This window comes from Barbatula barbatula, assembly GCF_947034865.1.
Source record: "Barbatula barbatula genome assembly, chromosome: 1".
Taxonomy (NCBI): domain Eukaryota; kingdom Metazoa; phylum Chordata; class Actinopteri; order Cypriniformes; family Nemacheilidae; genus Barbatula; species Barbatula barbatula.
The window spans coordinates 20,961,275-20,981,718 of record NC_136766.1 but is presented as its reverse complement, the minus strand read 5'-3'; the positions used below and the strand labels follow the sequence as shown (position 1 = coordinate 20,981,718).

The following is a 20,444-nucleotide window of genomic DNA, read 5'->3' as shown; positions in this document are numbered from 1 at the left end:
AAGTGTCTGTGTGCATGTAACATTATGATGATGCTGTAGGGCAGAGAGAAAAGGCCTCTTCACAGAATGAACACAAATGCATATTAAATATAAAACGGGAGGAACCAGTCTCATGAACTCATCTCAGGTCTCGTGTAGTGCTGTGCCTGACAGCCCCATCATACAGATCAAACTCGTGTATCTGCGTCCTAACACACTGACAAACACACATGGCCTATCTACCCATCTCTTGAGTGTTGGAGAAAGACAAGAGAAGTCAAATGAGAACTACGATGAAACTTAATTGTCGTCGCTTTGTTGCTGTGAACTTACAGGAGCACCAAACACAGGCCGACAGTCCTATTCGTCTAGTTCATCGATTTTCGCGTCGCTGGTCAGAGTTTCCTATTGATGGTGGTGGAGGCGGCTGCGGCGGAGATCAGACGTTCCTTCTCCCGGTCCTTTTCCCGCAGCTCCTCCTTCAGACGCGCCTCGGTGACGCGAAGTTGTCGGATGGTGTTCTTCATCTCCTTCATTTTAATCTCCATCAGCGCGATGATGTCCCGCTGCTCGTTGAGTTTCCTCAGCAGCTCCGCGGATGTCGTGCCTGTGGTAAGCGAATATGAGTGATCGGCCCCACACAACGCGATATCGGCGACGACCACGGTTGTCGCGCTGCCCCCGGGCAGATCACCACCCGAACCCGAGACTACCGCCGTGAGACAGGATCCGTCCCCTGAAGCGGTGAGGTCCATGGGCGTGATGTACTGGCCGTTCTGATCTATCTGCACCAATGTCTCGTTTTCGGCATCCCCCTCTCCCTTCACTATCGCTGGCTCGTTAGTAGAGCCGACTACGTTAGTAATGATGGGCATTACCGTGGCGGAGATCTTCCTGCTTCTCCCCCTTCGGTTCTTTCTCTCGTTTACCCCACGCAGAGGGAAAAGGGTCGGGACTCGGATGGTGTAGGTTTTCCTACCGCCGGGAAAGTGGACGCTGCAGACGCGATGCCCGGTGGTGGGCTGGAAAGTACTGAAGCAGCCGCTCACCCCGGCCCGCGAAATGTTCTTCAGCCATGTCTCTCGCTGATCAGGATCCTTGGGAAAAGTGTAGAAACGCAGATCGCGGTCTCGATGTGAGTTATTATAGCATCCAGGCACGCAGCATGTAAAGCCGGGCATGGTCGTGTAGTAAATCTACCGGTATGGTTGCTATTCCGTTTAAGTTTGCTTATTTTTGTTGTGTTTGGTTCCTTCGTGTGCTGTTATCTAGAGCGGCGGCCTACAAGCGGAACTACACGTCCCACAATACTTACGACTTCCTGTTTTGGTTTCAAATTTAGATTTGCGTCAGTGCGAAAATACTCGGGTTTCTGATTAAAACACAAGAAATACCAGATTTTTGTTGTTTATGAAAATTAATTTAAAGGTCTAATTTAAATTGTATACAACACTTCTCTTATGTATGTTTGTTTGTTTGTTTGTTTGTTGCTGTATCATATTCGAGATATTTCTGTGTGCATGTTTGTACTTATATATTTTGAAAAGACTCAAAAAATAAAAGACATGCACATACATAAGACTACGTCGATTGACATTATATTATTTACATTTATTTTAATTTTAAAAATCCAATACTTATTTTTCTTCTCTTTCACAAAAAGAAAAAGACGGTTAGTAAAATAGTTTTGTTTAAATTGCGAAAAATAAATATTTAAAAAAAAACTTAAAATCCTTTATTTTCTCATTAACATTTGTAAAGGTCATATAAAGGTGATATAACCTCTGGTCATAAGAATATTGTATATTTTCTTTGTTCTGTTGAACACTAAAGAAGATATTTTGAAGAATGTTAATTTGTAAAAATAAACAATGCAAATTGTGAAAAGCGCTATATAAATAAAATTTAATTGAATTGAAAATGTAGGACAATAAACAGTTCTGGTGAATTTGTGACTACCATTGTAATTTTTCCTATATGGTAGTAAATTGGGGGCAAAATACATTTATACAGATTTGGAACAACTCGATGGTGAGTAAATGATGACAGAAGTATCCCTTTAAGTCTAATTTGTCTAAAAAAACAATTCTAGTAATTGTAAGTATTTCCTTAAAAGTATTTTACAGTAAACACATCAAAAACCACTTGAAAGAGTAGGCCAAAACTAATCTGTTAAAGGGGTCATTTGGCGCGGGTTAAACTAATATTATGGTTTGTTTTAGATGTAATTCAATGTGTTTACACTATTTAAGGTTTAAAAAAAACGCTGTATTTTCTACATACCGTGCCTGTTTGTTTCTCCTTTGCTCCGCCTCTCTGAAACTCACTGATATTTTATAAAGCTCATCACTCTGAAAAGCGAGGTGTGCTATGATTGGCCAGTTCACTAGTGCGTAGTGATTGGTCGAATACTGCACGGAAAAGTAATGCCTCTTAACAAACAACCATATACATCATACAGAGTTTGAGTGCGATAGAAACAAGCTTGCATTACAGCAGGGAATGGGAACATAATAAATACCGTGAGTGCTTCGGCCCTTCTCTATCAACCAGTGTTACGCCATGTCCCGTCGCAACTCCACAAAGAAAATAAACCCCATTATAAACACAACATTAGTTGCCACTAGTTGGCACATAATTACTGATTATTAGGATTTTTTCACGTTGCGCAAGTGTCTGCATTTGCAGATCACACATAGAAACAACAACATCAAACTCAACTCGCGTTAGTCCATAACAAAGTGTTTTACAATGAAAATATACTTACAGGCTGCAAATCTGAAGCGCCAGACAGTCATTGCAGAGTTTTAACTATTGGAATTGCCCCACTTTTTAACAAAAAGCTTCCGTGCATAGCCGGTCTTGATCCCTCCCAGATTTGTGAAGCAATCGTTGGTGAAATGCTCTGCACAAACCTGAACATTAGGATTGTGTTGAAAATAATATGGTAACCATTCATTTTTTACATTTTTTACATTTTTGTTGTATAGTCTTTTGGCAGGTCAAACAAAGAGGATTTCTTCTCACAACGAAACATATATTGTCTCTGATCATCTCATGAGATTTACAAGACCCCCCACCTTACTTGCGTTTAGATTTGGGCGGTATTAGTCAAATCTTGTTACAAACTGATGTAGATTCGCTGGGTGTTGTAACACGAGGCGTTTCAGGCAGGTCTGGTTGAGGATTCGCTTCTAGATAAAATACATCTTGTATCATGTTCTGATACACACATTTTAAGCAATTTTATGTGTTTAATACATGCACAGGCAACTTATAACACACCAAAGACAAAGAAAAACATGTTTTTCTGGCGAATCACCCCTTTAAAGTTTTAAAAAAATCTAGTTTATTCTGAAACTAGGCTTTGTACTCTTACAGAAAGCTAGTTCACACCAAATTAATATTCTTTCATAATTAACAGAACACAAACGATGTCAATGAATAGAGTTCAAAACAGTTTTATTATATTAATTCAAAATGTGATATGCCATAAAAAGAGCTTGCATAGTGTAAAACAAACAAACATTTACATTAAAAAAAGTTATTATAACTTTGTCTTTACAAAACTGTGATTATAGCTTGTGAAATATAGTAGCAGACAAAAAGTTAAATGAGGATGCAGAAAATCAATAACAAAAAAGCTTCAAAGGTCCGAGCCACATGGCTATTCGTCAAACAATGTCAAGTAGGCCCTAATATTAACCACATGACCAAATTTAATAAAAGGGTAGTCTCATGATGCCAGACCTTCGTACAAAAGGAAACAAGCAAAATCAACCTAAAGAAATCACAAAATATACCGCCAATACATATTGAAGTAAATGAAATAAAAATGTATCAAATTAATTATCAACATGATTAAACAAATAAATGATGCATATGTTTTCTCATTAACATTTCAAAATATTAAAGTATAAAGAAACAGTCTTTGTTGTTAATGTTATTTTTATGTAGCTTGTGCTTACATTACAAAATGAACTATTCAAAGCAACTGCTCAAAGTTCAATCTAAGTAGGTTATCTCAATGATAAGCCTCAAGCACTGCGTAAATATCTCTTTGTACCTAAGATAAAAAAGTTCAATGAAAGAAATAATTAGAATTTGACCACAGTTAAAAATTTAGACTTTTACGAGTCTAACAGAAGCCTCGTCTCTGCTGAATGTGATGCGTTTGCTGTCTCCTCCTCTCTGAGCTGTATGCGGTTTCGCGCATGCTCACAAAATGTCGATTGCCGCTTGGTAACCCACACATAGCAATGAGCCGTAAGCGTGAAGCAACACATTAATTCATGCCACATACGAAACCGCTCGCCGTGATTTCAAAACAGACGAAAAAAGTCCTAAACGCCGAGACGGTGGGAGGCGTGACGAGTTTATCCTGTTTTGCTTCTTGCGTTTGAGAGGGCATGAAGGCAGAGGTACTGAGGACTAGTGCTGCTGATCCGAGAGGGAGGGAGGTGGCTATCATCAATCTAAACGGCACCGGCGCCATCGCATCACAAAGCTTTGTGTTACAGTAAGTAAGCTCCAGAATGTAGTTAATAGCCGAGGCAATGCATAGGCAAGAATTAAAAATTCTGCCAGGAAGCTTGTCGTGTTTGTTTGGTTTGTGTGTGGCTGGGCTCCAGTCTTGTCTCTCGGCCAAGCTGAGGTCCGAGCTCACGTTACAATGTTACATGACGGGGAAGTAGAGGCATCGTTTTAGTTTGAAAGGTTTGATCCTTTCCGGTTACGGTTTTATCTATGTAAATAAAATGAAATATAACAAGTGTGTCTTTAAGCCTGAACCTTTAAACTCAAAGAAGCAGCCTTTTCATTCGCCATCCGGGTTGACGCAAGGAAGTGATGCTAATAATAGTTCGCCTCTGAAATTGGTTATTAATATCTGTATTGTTTACATTTCTTTACTGGAAACAGAGTAATTTCATATCAGTGTATTGGAGGTGTTTATTGTGGCATCTCTCAAACATTTCTCTATGAGTGTCTTGTTGTATTGAAATAACGTTACACGTTTGGAAACCTGGTGTCTCTTTTAACCCAGTGAAACTACCAGGAACTACTTTGAGAGTAGTCAAAAGAGGACAAACAAGCCTGCTTCTCATTTGCATGATGTTGGGCAGGTGCACAGCCATTGAGATGTAAATTCTTTTGCATGCCATCTGGTAGGTCAGCAACCAGCAGGCTTGTATCTGACAGCTGTCACTCGAGCCTCTGATAACAGTAGCCCACTATTCAGCTCCTTGTCTGTTTCGCTTATTGGTTCTGATAACCTGAAGTGACTTTGCTGTTAATTTTAACCCTGGTGGTCAGTGTTAGGATATTTATAACTTGGTAAAGGTACCTTCGCTCTGTAACGGGGTTTAAGTGTTTTCAGGACTTGGCTGTCGTGCACTCTGTGGTCAACTGTCTGCACATTTTTACACAGTGTACACATGTCAGTGTTTGTTTCTCTCCTTTCACAGGGTGGGCATCATTTCACAAGTAATCTTCAGTGTGGAATGAGCATTTCTGGAGTTGCCGGTAACTGGTAGTAAGTGCCTTCATTGCTTATGCATGTGTTAGCATAATGCTGCCAGGCGTGGGTGTATTTGGAACAGGGCAGACGGTGCGTGCCCTGGTGCCATTGCTCCAAAAAGAAGGCTTCCCTGTTCAGGCGGTTTGGGGCCGTACACAAGAGGAAGCAGAGTTACTGGCCAGTGAGTTGGACATTCCTTTCTCCACCAGCCAGACAGATGATGTGTTACTACATCCAGAGGTCCATCTCGTCTGTATATTGACACCACCACCACACACAAGGCAGATCGCAGTAAAAGCTCTAGGTGAGACTTAATTTGCATATTTTCCTTCTGCTGCTTATCTTGATTGTACATGTCGACTCAGGGGATGGGGTTGGGTTCCTTCCTGGACTTGAGTGTTTACTGTTCTGCTGTTTGCGTTACATCTTGGCACAGAACCGTTAGATTTTTTACTATATGCTGCTGACCAAATAAATCTCCAGTGCACTCACGGATCACAATGAAATCATCCCTTTCCCTTAAAAGCAGAGTAAAATAATGAAGCACTTGTACTTTAAGCAAAACATTGTAAGGCTAAGAGCATCTTCAGTTTTTGACATTATTGCATTATCATCATTTGCTTATTTGTTGTCTTTTTTGTATAGGTATAGGCAAAAATGTAATTAGTGAGCAGGCGGCTACACTGATGGATGCTTGTCTGATGGTGACGGCAGCCAGATATTACCCACAGCTTATGAGCATCATGGGAAATTCTTTGCGCTTCCTGCCTTCCTTTGTCCAAATGAAACGCATACTGGGGGAGGGTTATTGTGGAACCTTGCAGGTATGTAATTCTTACTCAAATATTATTACTTTTATGTATTTGTTGTTCTGTTGGAGTTAATAAAGCCATTAAAATATTACAGTTGTGAAAAAAATCCTTGAGTTTGAAAAATGAGATTAATCATTTTTAACTTAAATAATTATTTTGTATTAATAAAAGATAAATATTACTTTGTTATTAAAAATGATTTTGTTTGTCAAGGTGTGTGAAGCACGTGTTTACGGAGGCTCGCTGCTCAGCCAATCGTATGGATGGGCGTGGGAGGAGCTTATGGGTGGAGGTGGCCTGCACACAGTTGGCTCTTGCATCATCGACCTGCTGAGCCATCTCACAGGCCGGCGGGCTTTGCGAGTGCATGGAATGCTCCGGACTTTTGAACGTCAGGGTGGTACAGGGGGAGGAATTCGTTCTGTAACCGCAGATGACTATGCTTGCTTTCAGCTACTGATGAGTGGGGGTGTGGTCTGCAGCGTGACACTAAACTTTAATCTACCTGGCACAGATCTACATGAGGTCATGCTTGTAGGGTCATCAGGGCGCCTCATTGCTCGAGGAACAGAACTATATGGTCAGCGGACCAACATGCAAGTAGAAGAGCTTCTTTTGAGTGATGGCGGAGGAGAAGTGGGACCATCCATTTGGGGACTGAATGCTATGGTGACTCAGCTCAGACTTTCCTTTCAGGCACAAGAGGACAGGCGCTCTTGGGTGCGGCATCCTGTTTCCATGGCAGCCTCATTTGAGGATGGGCTCTATGTACAGACGGTAGTTGATGCCATCAAACGGTCAAATCGCACTGGAGAGTGGGAGTCTGTGGATGTGAAGATCCAGGATGTGGACCCTAACCATAACCACAGAAACTTATCAAATTAAAACCACAAACACTGTTACATTTTACATATACAATTAACTACCCCCTAAAATGATCAAGCCTAGTAACATCATTCACTCAAGTTTACAATAAAATAAGCAATCCCACAATTTTAAAATAAAGAGCCTGAATGCATAATAATCCCTACCAGCTTTAAGTCATTAGGGGTTTTAAGTAAATTGTGCTTGCAATGATGTGTCATTGGGTAGAAATAGATCCACCTTCAAAAAAAATACTAAGAAATTTACAACAGTTTACTATTGTAAGTACTAAATTATAGTATTTTTTCATGTGGAAAAATGATCATTTCAGGGGTGTTTTTTTGCCAATTTACTGTAACATAAATAAGACGTGTGAAGCTTAGCTGTGAAATTATTATTGCTGTACTTTTTATCAGATGTTTCAGTTTAAATACTGTCAACATTTGAGATCCTGACATTTTATATTATTGAGTATTATTTTAAGCTCTGCTGTTTTTTTCTATATGTGTGAGAGAGTTATGTTTATGGCACTGATTTACTTGCTATGCTGGACACTAGATATCATTACTGTAATATTCCTGTGACAACGTGATGCCCAATGTATTGGAAATGTTGCGTTTCTAATAAGCTGCACAACATTTATTTTATTTTAATACAGAATTTGTGTTCGTTAATTGTTTGAGACTGCGAGTTTGGTGTTTTGTTGTAAAAACTATTTACCGAATTTAAATATTATAAAAGGTGAAGTTGATACGAATACATAAATGTTGGTTTGTAACGGCACTTGCGAGTCATCATAGCGCCTGTCCTGAAGGGGGCGGTGAAATAAGGCCGTCAACGCCATTCGACGTCTAGCAGTTCGAAAATGGCGGCACGAAAGCGAAGTATAGTCTGGTCATTTTTCCAAGCTGAGGATGACAGGAGAGTACTATGTCTTCTCTGTATGAAGACTGTTTTGTATTTTGGCCACACGACGAATATGCTTCGCCATCTACGAACGAAACACCCATCTGATTTTTCCTCGTTGGACAAAAGGAAACCCGCTACAGATGCAGCATCCAAACGTAACGACAGTAGTTGTGTGGAAGGTATAAAGGGTTAAATGATTGTTTTGCAGTATTTATCCCAATGTAACTTACACTACCGTGATAAACTCTGATATGTCTTAGAAGCGTCTAGCCGATATGGGGGACTTTGGAGTAAGATCATATATGCTGCGGTTTAATATGCCCCCCAGTTTTGGCCTGCTTCGTATGTGACTGTATTTCACCAGATATTAGTCTTTATTGAGAAAGTACAGTGAGACTTTACCGCTCAAATCAGCGCCTGTTGTTATTGTGCGTTTCAGTGTCGACTCATCAGTGAGAATTGGTTCTTTTTACAGAGTCTTCGTTAAAGCGATTAAAAGATCGATTATATCAGAGGTCTAGATGGGTGTCTCAAAGCCGCCATGTTGTTTTCAAACGATTGTATATTGCGCCACACGATGTTTTAATGCTAATGTTGCATATTTGATGGAGAGTCGAACTATTTTCAGTATTTTGAGCCGTTTCGATTTGACTCGTTCAGTTAAACGAGTGGATCTTTTGAATCGGGTCACTCGCTGATTTGGATCAGTAGTAACGTTACATGGTGTTCCAAAGAGTATCCCGCCCACTCCCAATGAGCATAAACTAAAAGAAAAAAACCAACGACCATATCTATTTAAAGTAATAGCGCTACATTCGGTGTACTGTCACTAAATTCTATAAAATACATGTACGTTTTTATTTATTTGAAGTGCACTATAACGTTACTGTACATTGTGTTGTCACGTGACGTGATACACTAGCTGCGGCTGAATTCGCTAACTTGTTCACTCATTCACTATTCCCTAAATAGCGAATACGAAATAGTCCACTAAATAGGGAAGACGTGAATGTAAATAAGTGATCGATTTCGGACACTGAAATAATATTAACTGCATCTGACAGTACTGTCGCAGACATAACGCTTATAATTTACCTGTGTGACTTTATGGATTGTTTAATAAAATGGTTACAAAAGTTTTTACTTTATTTGTATTAGTTTTTGTATTCGTTTTTAATAAAGAGAACAAAACAACTATTTGCCACGTTTATTGTATTACATTTAATGAAAGTATTTCATATATTTAAAATAAATCACCACTGTCTATACATTCATTTAAGCGGTTTATTCTTAAAAAGAAGAAAGAAACCATAAACAAAGTATAAAGGTGCATTAGTGGCATTAACCTGATATATGGCATTAATGGTAACTCTCCACCAGGTGATTCTAATCAGACAGTTGATTCGCGCTGTATCATGGGAAATACATTGTATGTGCACTCAAAATCAGAATGCATTGTGTGTACAAAGTGGTGAACGAATGTAGAGAACGAGTTGTTCACTCAGAATTTGGACACTTGATATTTAGTGCACTATAAATGGAGTTAGGGGGAGAATTCAGACACAGCTGCTGTCTGTCACATCCCTGGATAGCCGCTGTATTTAAAAGAAAAAAATTGGTCGGGTTTATAATGCTGTTGTGGCATAACCACTTTTTAATAACAGTTTCTTATGATTTAACACTTTTTAATGATTTTTATTAATGTGCATCATGGTGTGTTTATTATTTTGAGCAGCCAAAGATTTCAAATTTACAATCCACAACAAGCTTAAATGTTTCTTAACTTCTTACATGGTATATAACTGCAAGACAAACATTTTAGTTTGAAGTCTCTGTTGAGAAGAAAATAGATAATCTCAAACTTTTAGTAAAAGTGATACTTCAGGCCTGAATAAAAATGTCCCCATGTTTTTCTCACCCTCAAGGCATCCTAGGTGAATGTGACTTTTTCTTGAAGAATAATGCATTCAGAGTTATAATACCACGTGTCCTTTACCTCCAAGCGGTAGAACGGGGGACAATTCTTTTAAGCTCAAAAAGTGCATCCATCAATCAAAGAACGGCTCGACACGGCTCTGTGGTCTTAACAAAGGTCTTCTGAAGCGAATCAATGTGTTTGTTTAAAATAAATATCCATATTGACAACGCTATTTACGATAATATCTAACATCTGCTGCAGGCGAACGAGAAGCTTGTTTTTCAGACTGCATTATTCTTAAAAAATAGATACACATTCACATTGGATGAAATTTGGATTCCGGGCTGATGTATCACTTTAAGCTTATGCGTTTCAAAACAATGTCAAAATGAAACCTTTGTAAAGTGTTTTTATTTATTTGTTAAACATTCTTTGCCAATGACACCTATGTTTTATTTTTTCTGTTCCAAGTTACAGTATTAATGGATGAGCAGCAGGTAGAGGTGGAGTCAGTAGGAGAAGATGGTGAAATGGATGGGGCCATCAGAGGTATCCTCCGTGCTGCAGCAGGAGAGGGGGCAGCTGAAGGAGAGGGGCCTGATGAAGAGAGCGAGGCACCTGCAAATGATGGGGTAGTTAAAGACACACAAGAAGATGACGCTCCCCCGCTAATACCTGGCACACGCAAGTGGAGCTCAGTGTGGGTACATTATCGAAAGCTTGGCCAGGAGCCAAGAGCCATGTGCTTACTCTGCACGGAGAAGATACAGCACCGGAGTAGTACGAGTAATCTTATCAGACATCTACAACATAAGCATCCCACCGAGTTTGCACAGCTTGAGGACAACTCACAGAAACGACCTAACAAGCGTAAATCTGAAAATCCAACCACCTGTCCTTCCACTCTGTTGAGTGGGACACCTACAAGGTCTCAGATTGGATCACCAAGGCATGATGTCCGTACAAACAGCAGTACCAGCCTAGAAAAATATCCAGGTACACGTAGGTTTTAACTTAATCTTTTTTTTAATGGCATGATGCATCTGTAATTCTGTGCCTTTGCATGTAATTATTTATTCAATAACTAAAAAATGCTTTATTTTAGGTACTAAGTGGTCTGAGGGGGTACGTATATTGGAGCGAGAACGGGAGCTGACAGAGGCTTTAAGGCGTGTCCAGCAGGAGGAGGGCCGGAGCATACAACTGCAGAGAGAGTTACTACAGCAGTTTCGTGAAATGGATGCAGAGCGGAGAGCACTTCAAAATCAGAAATGTGAACAAGAGCAGGAGCATGCACGATTGCGAAAGGAACGGGAAGAGATTCAGAAGGAGAAGGATGATCTCCAGAAGGAAAAGGAAGAGATGCAGAGGGAGAGGGAGGAGTTACGTAGGGAGAAGGAGGAGCTGGAGAAACAGAAACAGGAATTGGACTCTTGGAAAAATACACATGCACAGGGACAGGCCTCTGGATTTTACAATTGTTGATATACCTCAGTATGTCAGATGCTCAAGGAAACAAGATTTCCTTTTTATGGAAATATTTTTTTCTTACCGTTTTGTTTTCTTTTTAACCAGATTTATTTGGACTGGGCAAATGGGATTGTGGGAGTAGGAGAGATGACAGGGATGTTATTATATTTTGTTTAGCTGAGTGAAAGTCTACCCTAATCTTCTAGGATTTCCAACACGCATACAAACACATGCATGCAAATGATCGATTACCAACTGGTAAATCATAGATTAGAGTCATCATGAGAAGGCCAGCCACCCTAATATTGTATATATAAGTGTTAATGTAAAAAAAGCTTCATTGTTCCAGAGTGGACCAGTGTGTGAATGTATACTATTGTTTTTGTACATTTCTGCATTGGGAATAAACAGAAAAGAGTCTTCAAACTTAATTTCTGAACATCTAGTTATTTATGCACCCGAGTTTGTTGTAACATGGTTTCACCTTTTGGACCACGTGAAGTAATAACAGTGCTGACAATAAATTACAGAGTGAGTATTCCAAAGACAAATCTGAGGTATTTTTGTAGTAGTAGGTAGTGGGACTAGCCTGGGTAGGGAGGGATATGATATATTCCATATCATTCATTTTGGTGTAATGAATGGAGAAACTTATTCATTTTACATTACTATCATTTTAAAATGTATACAGCCTTAAAATAAATGTTATTGTTTGTAAAGTAACATTACATTTTGAAACATTTTTTGTCACTTTAGTCTACTGGGTAACAACTTTTAAGTCCTGATCTGCTTTTATAAACCTTTCTTTTTGTGGTTGAAAATGGTTGTACTGCCTAATTGTGGAAATAAACCAGTTAAATCTATGTGATTAAAACTTAAAAATAAAGTAAAAATACACATTGCTGTAGATAATAATCAACACTATCTTTATTAAAAAAGAAAAAATTTATAGCCATTCTAAACCAACTTGAACTAAACAATTAAATTAATATTAGTGCACTGGAAATCGATTTGTAGGCAGTCTCAGTTTAAGCAGAATTGCAAAAACTGACAATTGTGACGTCTTTTAATTGATGTGTTCAATCTCATGCAACAGGAGCCTGTGCAGACGGATCGGTGTTTGACATAGAAGTGACTGCTGTTCTGAGTAGCCTGTATCAGATTGTGCTGCCCTTTCATGTGGTTTATTATTTGGGCTGGGGTTTGTCTTCCATTTTTATGGGAAAATACAAAATATACTGCCACCAACTGTGGATCATGAACCTGTACTACAATACAGTAAGTTAAACAAAATCTTAATCCTCTTGAAGTTTGTACAGTCCACTTGCAGTCCAGTAGGCCCCCTGGTGTAGTGGTTAGTGCTTTGGGTTATTCATGGGCAGGTTGTTGGTTTGAGGCCTGCCTCCTTTTTGTTTTTCTCATTGAACAAATGGGAACACTATCTTACACTTCATTGTCATATGTTCTCTAGCTTTGGTTCAATACTTAAGTGAAAGAAAGCTAAATCTCTGAGAACCTTGTTCTTGTTGTGTTCAAATCAAGCAATGTACTAGTAGGAACTTGCTATCACATGGAAAGTGGGGAAACGGAATCTGACAGCAGCGTTCTTCGTTGTCACAATACTTTCGCATGCTTTGGTTCAAAACATTAGTGAAGGAAAGCTAAATCTCAGAGAACCTAGTAATTTTAGTGTTGAATGTTAGCAATGTGAATATGACACTAGTATGAACTTGCTATCACATGTCAAGTAGGGGGAACGGTATATGATAGCAACGTTCTTAGTTGTCACAATACGTTCTTCTCTAACTTATGTATTGGGAATGGGTTTTGCTTATGGTGACATGGTCGTTGTATCTGACGTCACACTTGTATGTGGGTGGGGTTGGATATCCACCTGGAGGCCCCCGTGAACTCTATAAGGTGCCAGCCCAGCACAGGGCTCAACAATAATGCTAAGCATAGTTGACGAATCTGTGACTATACCGATCAACAAAGTTACTACATGTATGTGTATCAGTGATTAGTGTGACAAGAAGGTAATGGAGCCGTTTTCAGCATTTTGTAAGATTAGAAATAAACGTGTGCATATTCTAAACAAATGTGTGGTGAGGGGGGAGTGGTTTAGCAAGGTCTGCAGCAGGAGAGACTAATCACTGGGGCACCTGTAGACAATTCACACCTGTGCAACAGTTTTATACGGGAACGTTGTGATGACGCAAGAGTTGAACTTAGGAATAGTTTACTGGAGACATAAAATTTGCCATCGCAGTAGTATATAAGGTTCTTAAAGCGGACCAGTTGAAGTAATATTGAATGATATACTAGTTCTTCCCAGCTTGGTAATGGTGGTGGATGGTGGCCATTATTTTGAAGCTCAAAAAAAGTGTATATTTCTCCACTGAACTATTGACCTTTAAGTCTTTTGCATGCACTTCCTTACAAAAAGAGGCGTTTACTCAAAATACGTTTAAATAAGCAACCACATTTGCCCATTACATAAAGGGGATTGATATGTAAAGTATTTTTTATTTTCTTATGACAAACATTTGAATAGGCTATTTAAATAGTTGGCCTATAAAGCGAAAATCTAGCTAGATAAGTTGAAACATATTTGGAAACTACAGTACTGATTTCTTCCTAAAAATGCAAACAAATGTTATTGAATATGAAAATAAAACGTAAAATCTGTTTCTCTGCCGCTATTTTAGCTTTTCGCGCTTGATCCAGCTAGACCAATGACCTACCTCACGCACGTATATGCAAACCATTGTGTGATACTAAAGGCAGTGAAGGATATCTATGGTGCCTAAAAGGTGGTATACTTGATGTTGGTTATTCTTTTTTGGTCTCAACTGGTTTTATTTGAAAAGTGACTACAGGGCTGGTTTAGAACAGGATTGCAGTAAACAAAGAAACATGTATGCTTATTCTTTATTTATAATGTGTTTTCTATTATTTCATATTATGTTTTTGAATAATGTTAATAATTTCTTGTACCTGCTTTTCCCAATCATCAGGCTACATATCAAACTCACACACCAATAAAACTTGAAAATGTAAATTAATAGTGTATAGCATGATGTTTTGGGAAGATTGATAAGGCATGTTTTTATTTTTCCCAGAAGGGAAATTCTACCAGAAACGAACGTTATCTGTCCTTGAACTGTTACAGTGAATATTTCATCCAAAAAGTATTTCATTCAAAAAAATGTCTAAAACTGACTGATGTTTGATTTCTGTGAGTTGTTCTGTGAAGGATTCATTCATTAGGTTCTCAGAGATTTTTTTCCTTATTAAAAACACTTTTAAAAATCACAAATTATGTCCTTGTACTCAGCCAAATTGGACAGATTTCATTGTTTAGTTATGCTAAAAAGAATTGTTTTGAAAAAAAATCTCTGGAAAATCTACATAAAAAGTATGCAATAGACCTTTGGCTTGAAATGACATCATTTGACTGAGGTGAAGCCTACACTGATCGAGGGTTATTTTATTTGTGCATGATAGAGTTATAGAGTTATTTTATTTGTGCATGAATTAAGCGTGTGTTTGTTTTTTAGGAGGGTGGGCTAAAGACAAGTGTCAGGTAAATGTTCGTTTCTGCTACCAAAATTCTGCTACCAGTGTTTGTTTTTTTCACCTTAATGAGATACTCCACCCAAAAATGATATGAATTCAACCTCAAGTAGTTCCAAACCTGTATTTCTCTGTTCTGTTTGTACAGGTTTGGAGTAATTCATGACGTAATTTTCATTTTTGGGCGAAGGTGACAAACCAAATGCTCAACAAACCTTTTAATCTAACTGACATTTCTGGGAAAACATGCCTTATATGACCCCTGTTTCAAAAACCTTATGCTACATTTACTTCATTTACATTTTCAAGTAATTCCTTTAAAATGTTCTTTTATTGGTGCTGAATTGAATTTTGAGCTATTTATACACAACAGAACGGTTTCACAAGTTGTACGAATTTTTTTGTACACCCCACCATTTCATAATTAATAACTCTCCACAAAATCTCGCCTTCATTTCAGGCGATGCTCAAACAAGCCCATTTATGGACCTTGTCACTTGCCGTAGCACGTAAGCTGCAAAGGATCACGTGATGCTACAACCTCAGTTGTTGTATCGCTGGGAAATATTGTTCGTAGACCGGTTTCCTTGTGACTGAAATTCCACCGCACAGTTTACTGAGACTGATCGGATCTAAGTCGTCCTACAGGATGGTGAACTTTTGTCCTCATTGTGGTTCAAAGCTGCAGCCTGATTTCAAATTTTGTCCTTCGTGTGGAGGGAAGCTCCCAGAAGACCCAACCGAACCTGTCACTTCACAAGCATGCGAATTCATTTCCAACTCCGTGCATCATTCTGTAAGCTTTACAAAAGGTAAATGCCGTTTTGGGTTAAGGGGACGTCCTGTCTTTTCATGGTGATATTATATAACTTATTACATATCTGACAACTTTCCTTAAGGCACCAGTAATACATCTTCCTTGAGTCATTTCATAACTTCACTTGGCTCGTTACTGACAATGCTATCTGTATTATGAATAATGCTGTCATATGACAACACTGCTGTCTTATATGCCCAAAACAACTAAAATAATTGATTTGGTAGTTTTGGTTGGTTTTAAAATAGTGTTGATGTAAGATCTAAAACACAAAGTCATTATTTACTTAAAATACCTTAAATCTCATGCTGTCCTTTAACCATGTCTACATGTATGCTTTCTGTGAAGTTTCAGTGGGTTTGGAGCACAAGTGTTTTATATGCACATGCATGTAAATCTATGAAAATGTATAGGCCTCCTGTCGAACCTCTGTTGCTTCCTCCGTATTGACCAAAAATAATCTGTTTTCTCTAGTAGGTGCTGCTGAGGAGAACTTGGGTTGTGCGCTGAATCGCTCACCTCTGCGTTCTTCACGTCGAAAGAGTAGCGCAGCCACACCCACAAACGCTGTAAAATGTACAGGTGAGGTTAAGGCTATTGTGTGGCTTCATAGTAGAGACAAAGGGTGTGTGTAGACTTGTCAGACATCTTCCTAAATTTACATTCAAAGTATTTGACATATCAAAAATGATCCTTGTGTGTACGACATCTGCTTTGTTACAGAAAAGAAGTCTTCAACATCTCTTCCACCAAAAGAAAAGAATTCCCCTGAAGTTAAAGAACAAGAAGAAGCAAAGCAAACCTCTTCACTTGCTCTTCAAACTCCAGGTGAGATGCAAAACATTATTTGTTCTATTGTCTCTTTTGATATCCAGAGTTTCTTAGGTCATAGTAAATAGTTTTTTTACCTAATTACCATAATATTTAAAATCTGCTAAAAGAATATACAGAATCTAAATGGTTGGTATGGCTGTGACCGAAGTATTTCTGTATGTGTGTTCTTTCTCCAGATAAGAAGGCTTTGATTTCACTTGGAAAACGTAAGGCTTCTCCCCGTGTTAAGGAAGAGGAGACGAAGCAAACTTCTGTTTTATCTCCAAGTCCATGTAAGATGACTTGTATAACCTAGTCAATATCTAAAAAATCTGACTTAAAACCACAGTATGTACGATTTTTGCTGTAAAATATCCAAAAACCACTAGGCGAGTGTTATGTATTTTTACAACAGCGCAAATGTTTCAGACTATTTTTAAATGATAAAATTGCCAATTTATCCAAGGACATGGACCATGAACTGGGGTGGCGTGTCAATGGGACCATTTCCCATTGACAATTACACCCGGTTTCAGCTTTTACTGCTGCAGAAACCACGATGACTCAACCGAATGACCAAAGGATAGTTTGGTACTAGACGAGAGATAAAACAAAGATCAATATCAGCGTGGAAATTCCTAAATGGAGCAACATTTATACAAGTGTATTACGTTACCCCATCCATGAACATGATTTATCTTTCTCCTTCCCGTTAACTGGAGTTAACCCATCATTCCACGCTCCTTTACGCCATCATAATGCTACGTTGTTTTGAATGTGCGCCCTCTAGTGAAAAAAATCCACATGCTGTGGCTTTAACTAAATGTTTCAAACAAAATGGCTGAAGTTGTACAGTAGCTTGTTATTACGTTTGGTTTTAGCTAAAGGCAAATCCAAAAAGCGGGTCAGTACTGTTGAGCCTGTCCATGAGGGGACAGTGGTTTGTGACCAGTCAGGCCAAAAATGGAATCTGGTTGAACTTCTGTGGCAAACAGATTTAGACCTGACATATGCAGGTAAGACTATTGAGTCTTGATTAAAATGATCTTTTAATGAGTGAACCCATCGTAAATCGTTTATTATTGCTAATGGGATGTTAAAGAATGCGATAACAATGAAATAAGTTTACTCTCAGTTTCTGTCTTTAAATTTAACCTACATGTAGCATGCCAGGTGAATAAGCAGACCGACTCTAATAATTGCAAGTACATCTTGAGATTGGTAAGTGTTGTGTTAACATAATGTGGTGTATCTGTGTTTATACATGCGATGTGTTTCTGATGTTTACAAGTCCTCATCCTCAGGGTGCTAGAGAAGGACACCTGTTCAATGAGCAGAATTTCCACCAGAGAGCAGCCAAAACTGATGCAGGTCAGCACATATTTAATAGACCATAGTATATACAATTGCAATTTTCTGTCCGGACTTACAACAACACATGCTTTTTTTGTGATAGTGGAGAAATGGGTAAAATTACACAAAATTGACTTCCTTGGGATTCCATCATGTGTTGGGTTTGGTATTCATGAAGCATATAGGTATGTACAATTGTGTTCATCTGTTTACTGTGTGTGCATACATTTGTGTACATTTAAATGCAACAGTGGGTAATCCAAAATGAAAATACTGTCATCATTTACTCACTCTCAGGTTGTTCTGAACCTGCACACATTTCTTTGCACAAAGGAAGATATTTGCAGATTTCAAAGACCTCATCCCCCCCTGACTTTGACAGTAGGGAAAATACATTCTATGGGGATGAGATCTGTTTGGTTAATGACATTCTTTCAAATATCCTTCTTTGTGTGAAGCAGAACAATAATATTTATACAGGTAAGGAACAATCCGAGGGTGAGTCAATGATGACCGAATTAAAAGTTTTGGGTGAACTATCCCTTGTGACATAATAATTGTGACAGCCCTACGTGCATAAAATGCAAGACTGTAATGGTATTAAATATATACAAAATATCACGATGAAACATGGTGATACTTTTCTCAGATCCAACTTCACTTTGTAAAACTATGTAAATGCACATTTAATGTGCAGGCAAAATTTGAAAACCAAAGCATAATCTGCTTTTGGTCTGACTGTGTACACTTCCTTGTAGGTTTTTAGTTTTTCCCAACATGGGACAAACTCTTCAGTCAATAATGGATGAAAGGACTGGTTCTTTATCTGAGAAAGCTGTTCTGCAGCTTGCACTACGACTAGTAAGTTAAACATTGAAAGACTTCACTCTTAAATAAGCTGATATTGACTTAAAAAAATATCATTCTCAGCGAAAGACTGATATGTAACAGTACGCCTTGTATAGGGAATATAATATTTAAATGTGATTATGTTTTATAGTTGGAGTCACTTGAATTCATCCACGAGAAGGAATATACTCATGCAGACATCCATGCTGGAAATATTTACATCAACACTGATAGCCATACAGAGGTCAGTAAGCGTGTCTTTTAGGATCTTGAGGATGCTCTATTATTTAGGATGTAATATTTAAGTGCTTGTTTGTGTCTTTTTAGGTTTTTTTGTCTGGCTTCGGCTATGCATTTAGATATTGCCCAGGTGGAAAACATGTGGAAGACCGGCCGGGTAGCCGCTCCGCTCACCAGGGTAACGTCAACTTCATCAGCCTGGATTCTCATATGGGGGCTGGTAAGTGTCTCTTCAAATGTCAGTTGTTTTACATTACATACACTAAGTAATTTGCACGTGTGTGTGGATGTATGGCAGGTCCCTCTAGATGCAGTGATTTACAGTCTCTTGGTTACTGTATGCTAAGCTGGATAACAGGAACGCTACCGTGGAGTCACCTCACTCACTCAAGCTCTGCTATTGCTTCAGAGAAGGAGAGGTAGCCAAAACACATACTGGGCTTATACTGTATATAAAATATTTTACTCTGAGTGGAATTGTATAGTGGGTAAGCCTCTGATGGATGAATTATAACAACCAAACTCAGCATTTTTTCCTGAGTTTTTACTGCTCTTAGGACATGAACTTGTTTTATCTCTACAGGTATAAATCTGATATTAGTGGACTTGTGAGCTTCTGTTACAAAAAAAGGAAGGCTTCAGGTGACTATTCCATATTCCAGTAGTCACATACATATTAACACGGATGGGTTAACTGGACTAAACATATGGTATGGGTATTCATTAATAGTGCATGTGTGATTCAATTTGTGAATTTTAGGTGCATTAACTGCATACCTGTCTAATGTGATGGCCCTCCAGTATTGTGAGAAACCAGATTACTCCCTTCTGAAAACTGGGCTACATGAGAGTTTACAAAAGATGGGGGGGACTCTGAAGGAACCATTGGATCTGTAGGTTACAACGATTCTATACATAAACAGTACTATATTGACTGTGTATTAATCTGAACTGCTTTGGTTTCTTTGATTCACAGGTGAAAACACAAAGAAATGGGACTTGGATGATATTATGCAGAATGTTCATATGAAGTCTTCGAGAGAGCTTTTATGTTTTAAAAAACAATTTTAAATACTGATATTTCAATACAAACTTTGCAGATTTTATTTTACTCAGTGATTGTGTGTTTGCCAGTATGCTTTTGAGTTTTAAATCTTGAATGTTAAGGAAATTCATTTTTAGTTAAAAGTGTGACCGTTCATTTTTTAAATAAATCTTTATCTGGTAAATTATGGGTGGCCTCGAATATGTACATTACACAGCCAAAAACTCCCTGGTGACCATGTTTTTGTCTAATAGTTGTAAAGATTGTCATTATTAACAATA

The 20,444-nt window shown here is 38.4% G+C and overlaps 4 protein-coding genes across 8 annotated transcripts; 3 read left to right on the top strand and 1 right to left on the bottom strand.

Annotated features, from left to right (window-relative positions):
- Nucleotides 1–5: 5 nt before the first annotated feature.
- thap11 (THAP domain containing 11) lies at nucleotides 6–1,160 on the bottom strand (the record flags this gene model as incomplete). Its single annotated transcript, XM_079454681.1, has 1 exon — nucleotides 6–1,160. One exon carries the CDS (start codon nucleotides 1,158–1,160, stop codon nucleotides 375–377), a length of 786 nt encoding a protein of 261 aa, XP_079310807.1. The 3' UTR covers nucleotides 6–374.
- A 2,887-nt stretch (nucleotides 1,161–4,047) lies between these two features.
- Nucleotides 4,048–7,956, top strand: gfod2 (glucose-fructose oxidoreductase domain containing 2). Its single transcript, XM_079456149.1, has 4 exons — nucleotides 4,048–4,498; nucleotides 5,445–5,801; nucleotides 6,143–6,321; nucleotides 6,523–7,956. Exons 2-4 carry the CDS (start codon nucleotides 5,549–5,551, stop codon nucleotides 7,192–7,194), a joined length of 1,104 nt encoding a protein of 367 aa, XP_079312275.1. The 5' UTR covers nucleotides 4,048–4,498; nucleotides 5,445–5,548; the 3' UTR covers nucleotides 7,195–7,956.
- Nucleotides 7,957–7,961: 5 nt separating this feature from the next.
- On the top strand, nucleotides 7,962–12,332 carry LOC306893941 (uncharacterized protein). Of its 3 annotated transcripts, none has more exons than XM_079456120.1 (3): nucleotides 7,962–8,261; nucleotides 10,472–10,996; nucleotides 11,106–12,332. In XM_079456120.1, the coding sequence occupies exons 1-3, from the start codon at nucleotides 8,039–8,041 to the stop codon at nucleotides 11,483–11,485; spliced, it is 1,128 nt and encodes a 375-aa protein (XP_079312246.1). In that variant the 5' UTR covers nucleotides 7,962–8,038; the 3' UTR covers nucleotides 11,486–12,332. The 3 variants fall into 3 exon arrangements, with proteins under 3 accessions (XP_079312246.1, XP_079312247.1, XP_079312245.1); XM_079456121.1 differs by having other exon boundaries at nucleotides 7,996–8,237; nucleotides 11,106–12,331; XM_079456119.1 differs by having other exon boundaries at nucleotides 8,019–8,261; nucleotides 10,478–10,996; nucleotides 11,106–11,899.
- Nucleotides 12,333–13,691: 1,359 nt separating this feature from the next.
- vrk3 (VRK serine/threonine kinase 3) lies at nucleotides 13,692–20,347 on the top strand. 3 transcript variants are annotated; one of them, XM_079468892.1, is made up of 17 exons: nucleotides 13,692–13,855; nucleotides 14,179–14,283; nucleotides 15,507–15,858; nucleotides 16,338–16,445; nucleotides 16,587–16,691; nucleotides 16,874–16,969; nucleotides 17,558–17,692; nucleotides 17,842–17,897; nucleotides 17,981–18,047; nucleotides 18,133–18,214; nucleotides 18,788–18,890; nucleotides 19,030–19,122; nucleotides 19,206–19,338; nucleotides 19,417–19,537; nucleotides 19,702–19,760; nucleotides 19,879–20,011; nucleotides 20,095–20,347. In XM_079468892.1, exons 3-17 carry the CDS (start codon nucleotides 15,696–15,698, stop codon nucleotides 20,096–20,098), a joined length of 1,458 nt encoding a protein of 485 aa, XP_079325018.1. In that variant the 5' UTR covers nucleotides 13,692–13,855; nucleotides 14,179–14,283; nucleotides 15,507–15,695; the 3' UTR covers nucleotides 20,099–20,347. The 3 variants fall into 3 exon arrangements, with proteins under 3 accessions (XP_079325018.1, XP_079325019.1, XP_079325020.1); XM_079468894.1 differs by lacking the exons at nucleotides 13,692–13,855; nucleotides 14,179–14,283 and having other exon boundaries at nucleotides 15,607–15,858; nucleotides 16,341–16,445; XM_079468893.1 differs by lacking the exons at nucleotides 13,692–13,855; nucleotides 14,179–14,283 and having other exon boundaries at nucleotides 15,556–15,858; nucleotides 19,879–20,154.
- Nucleotides 20,348–20,444: the final 97 nt, after the last annotated feature.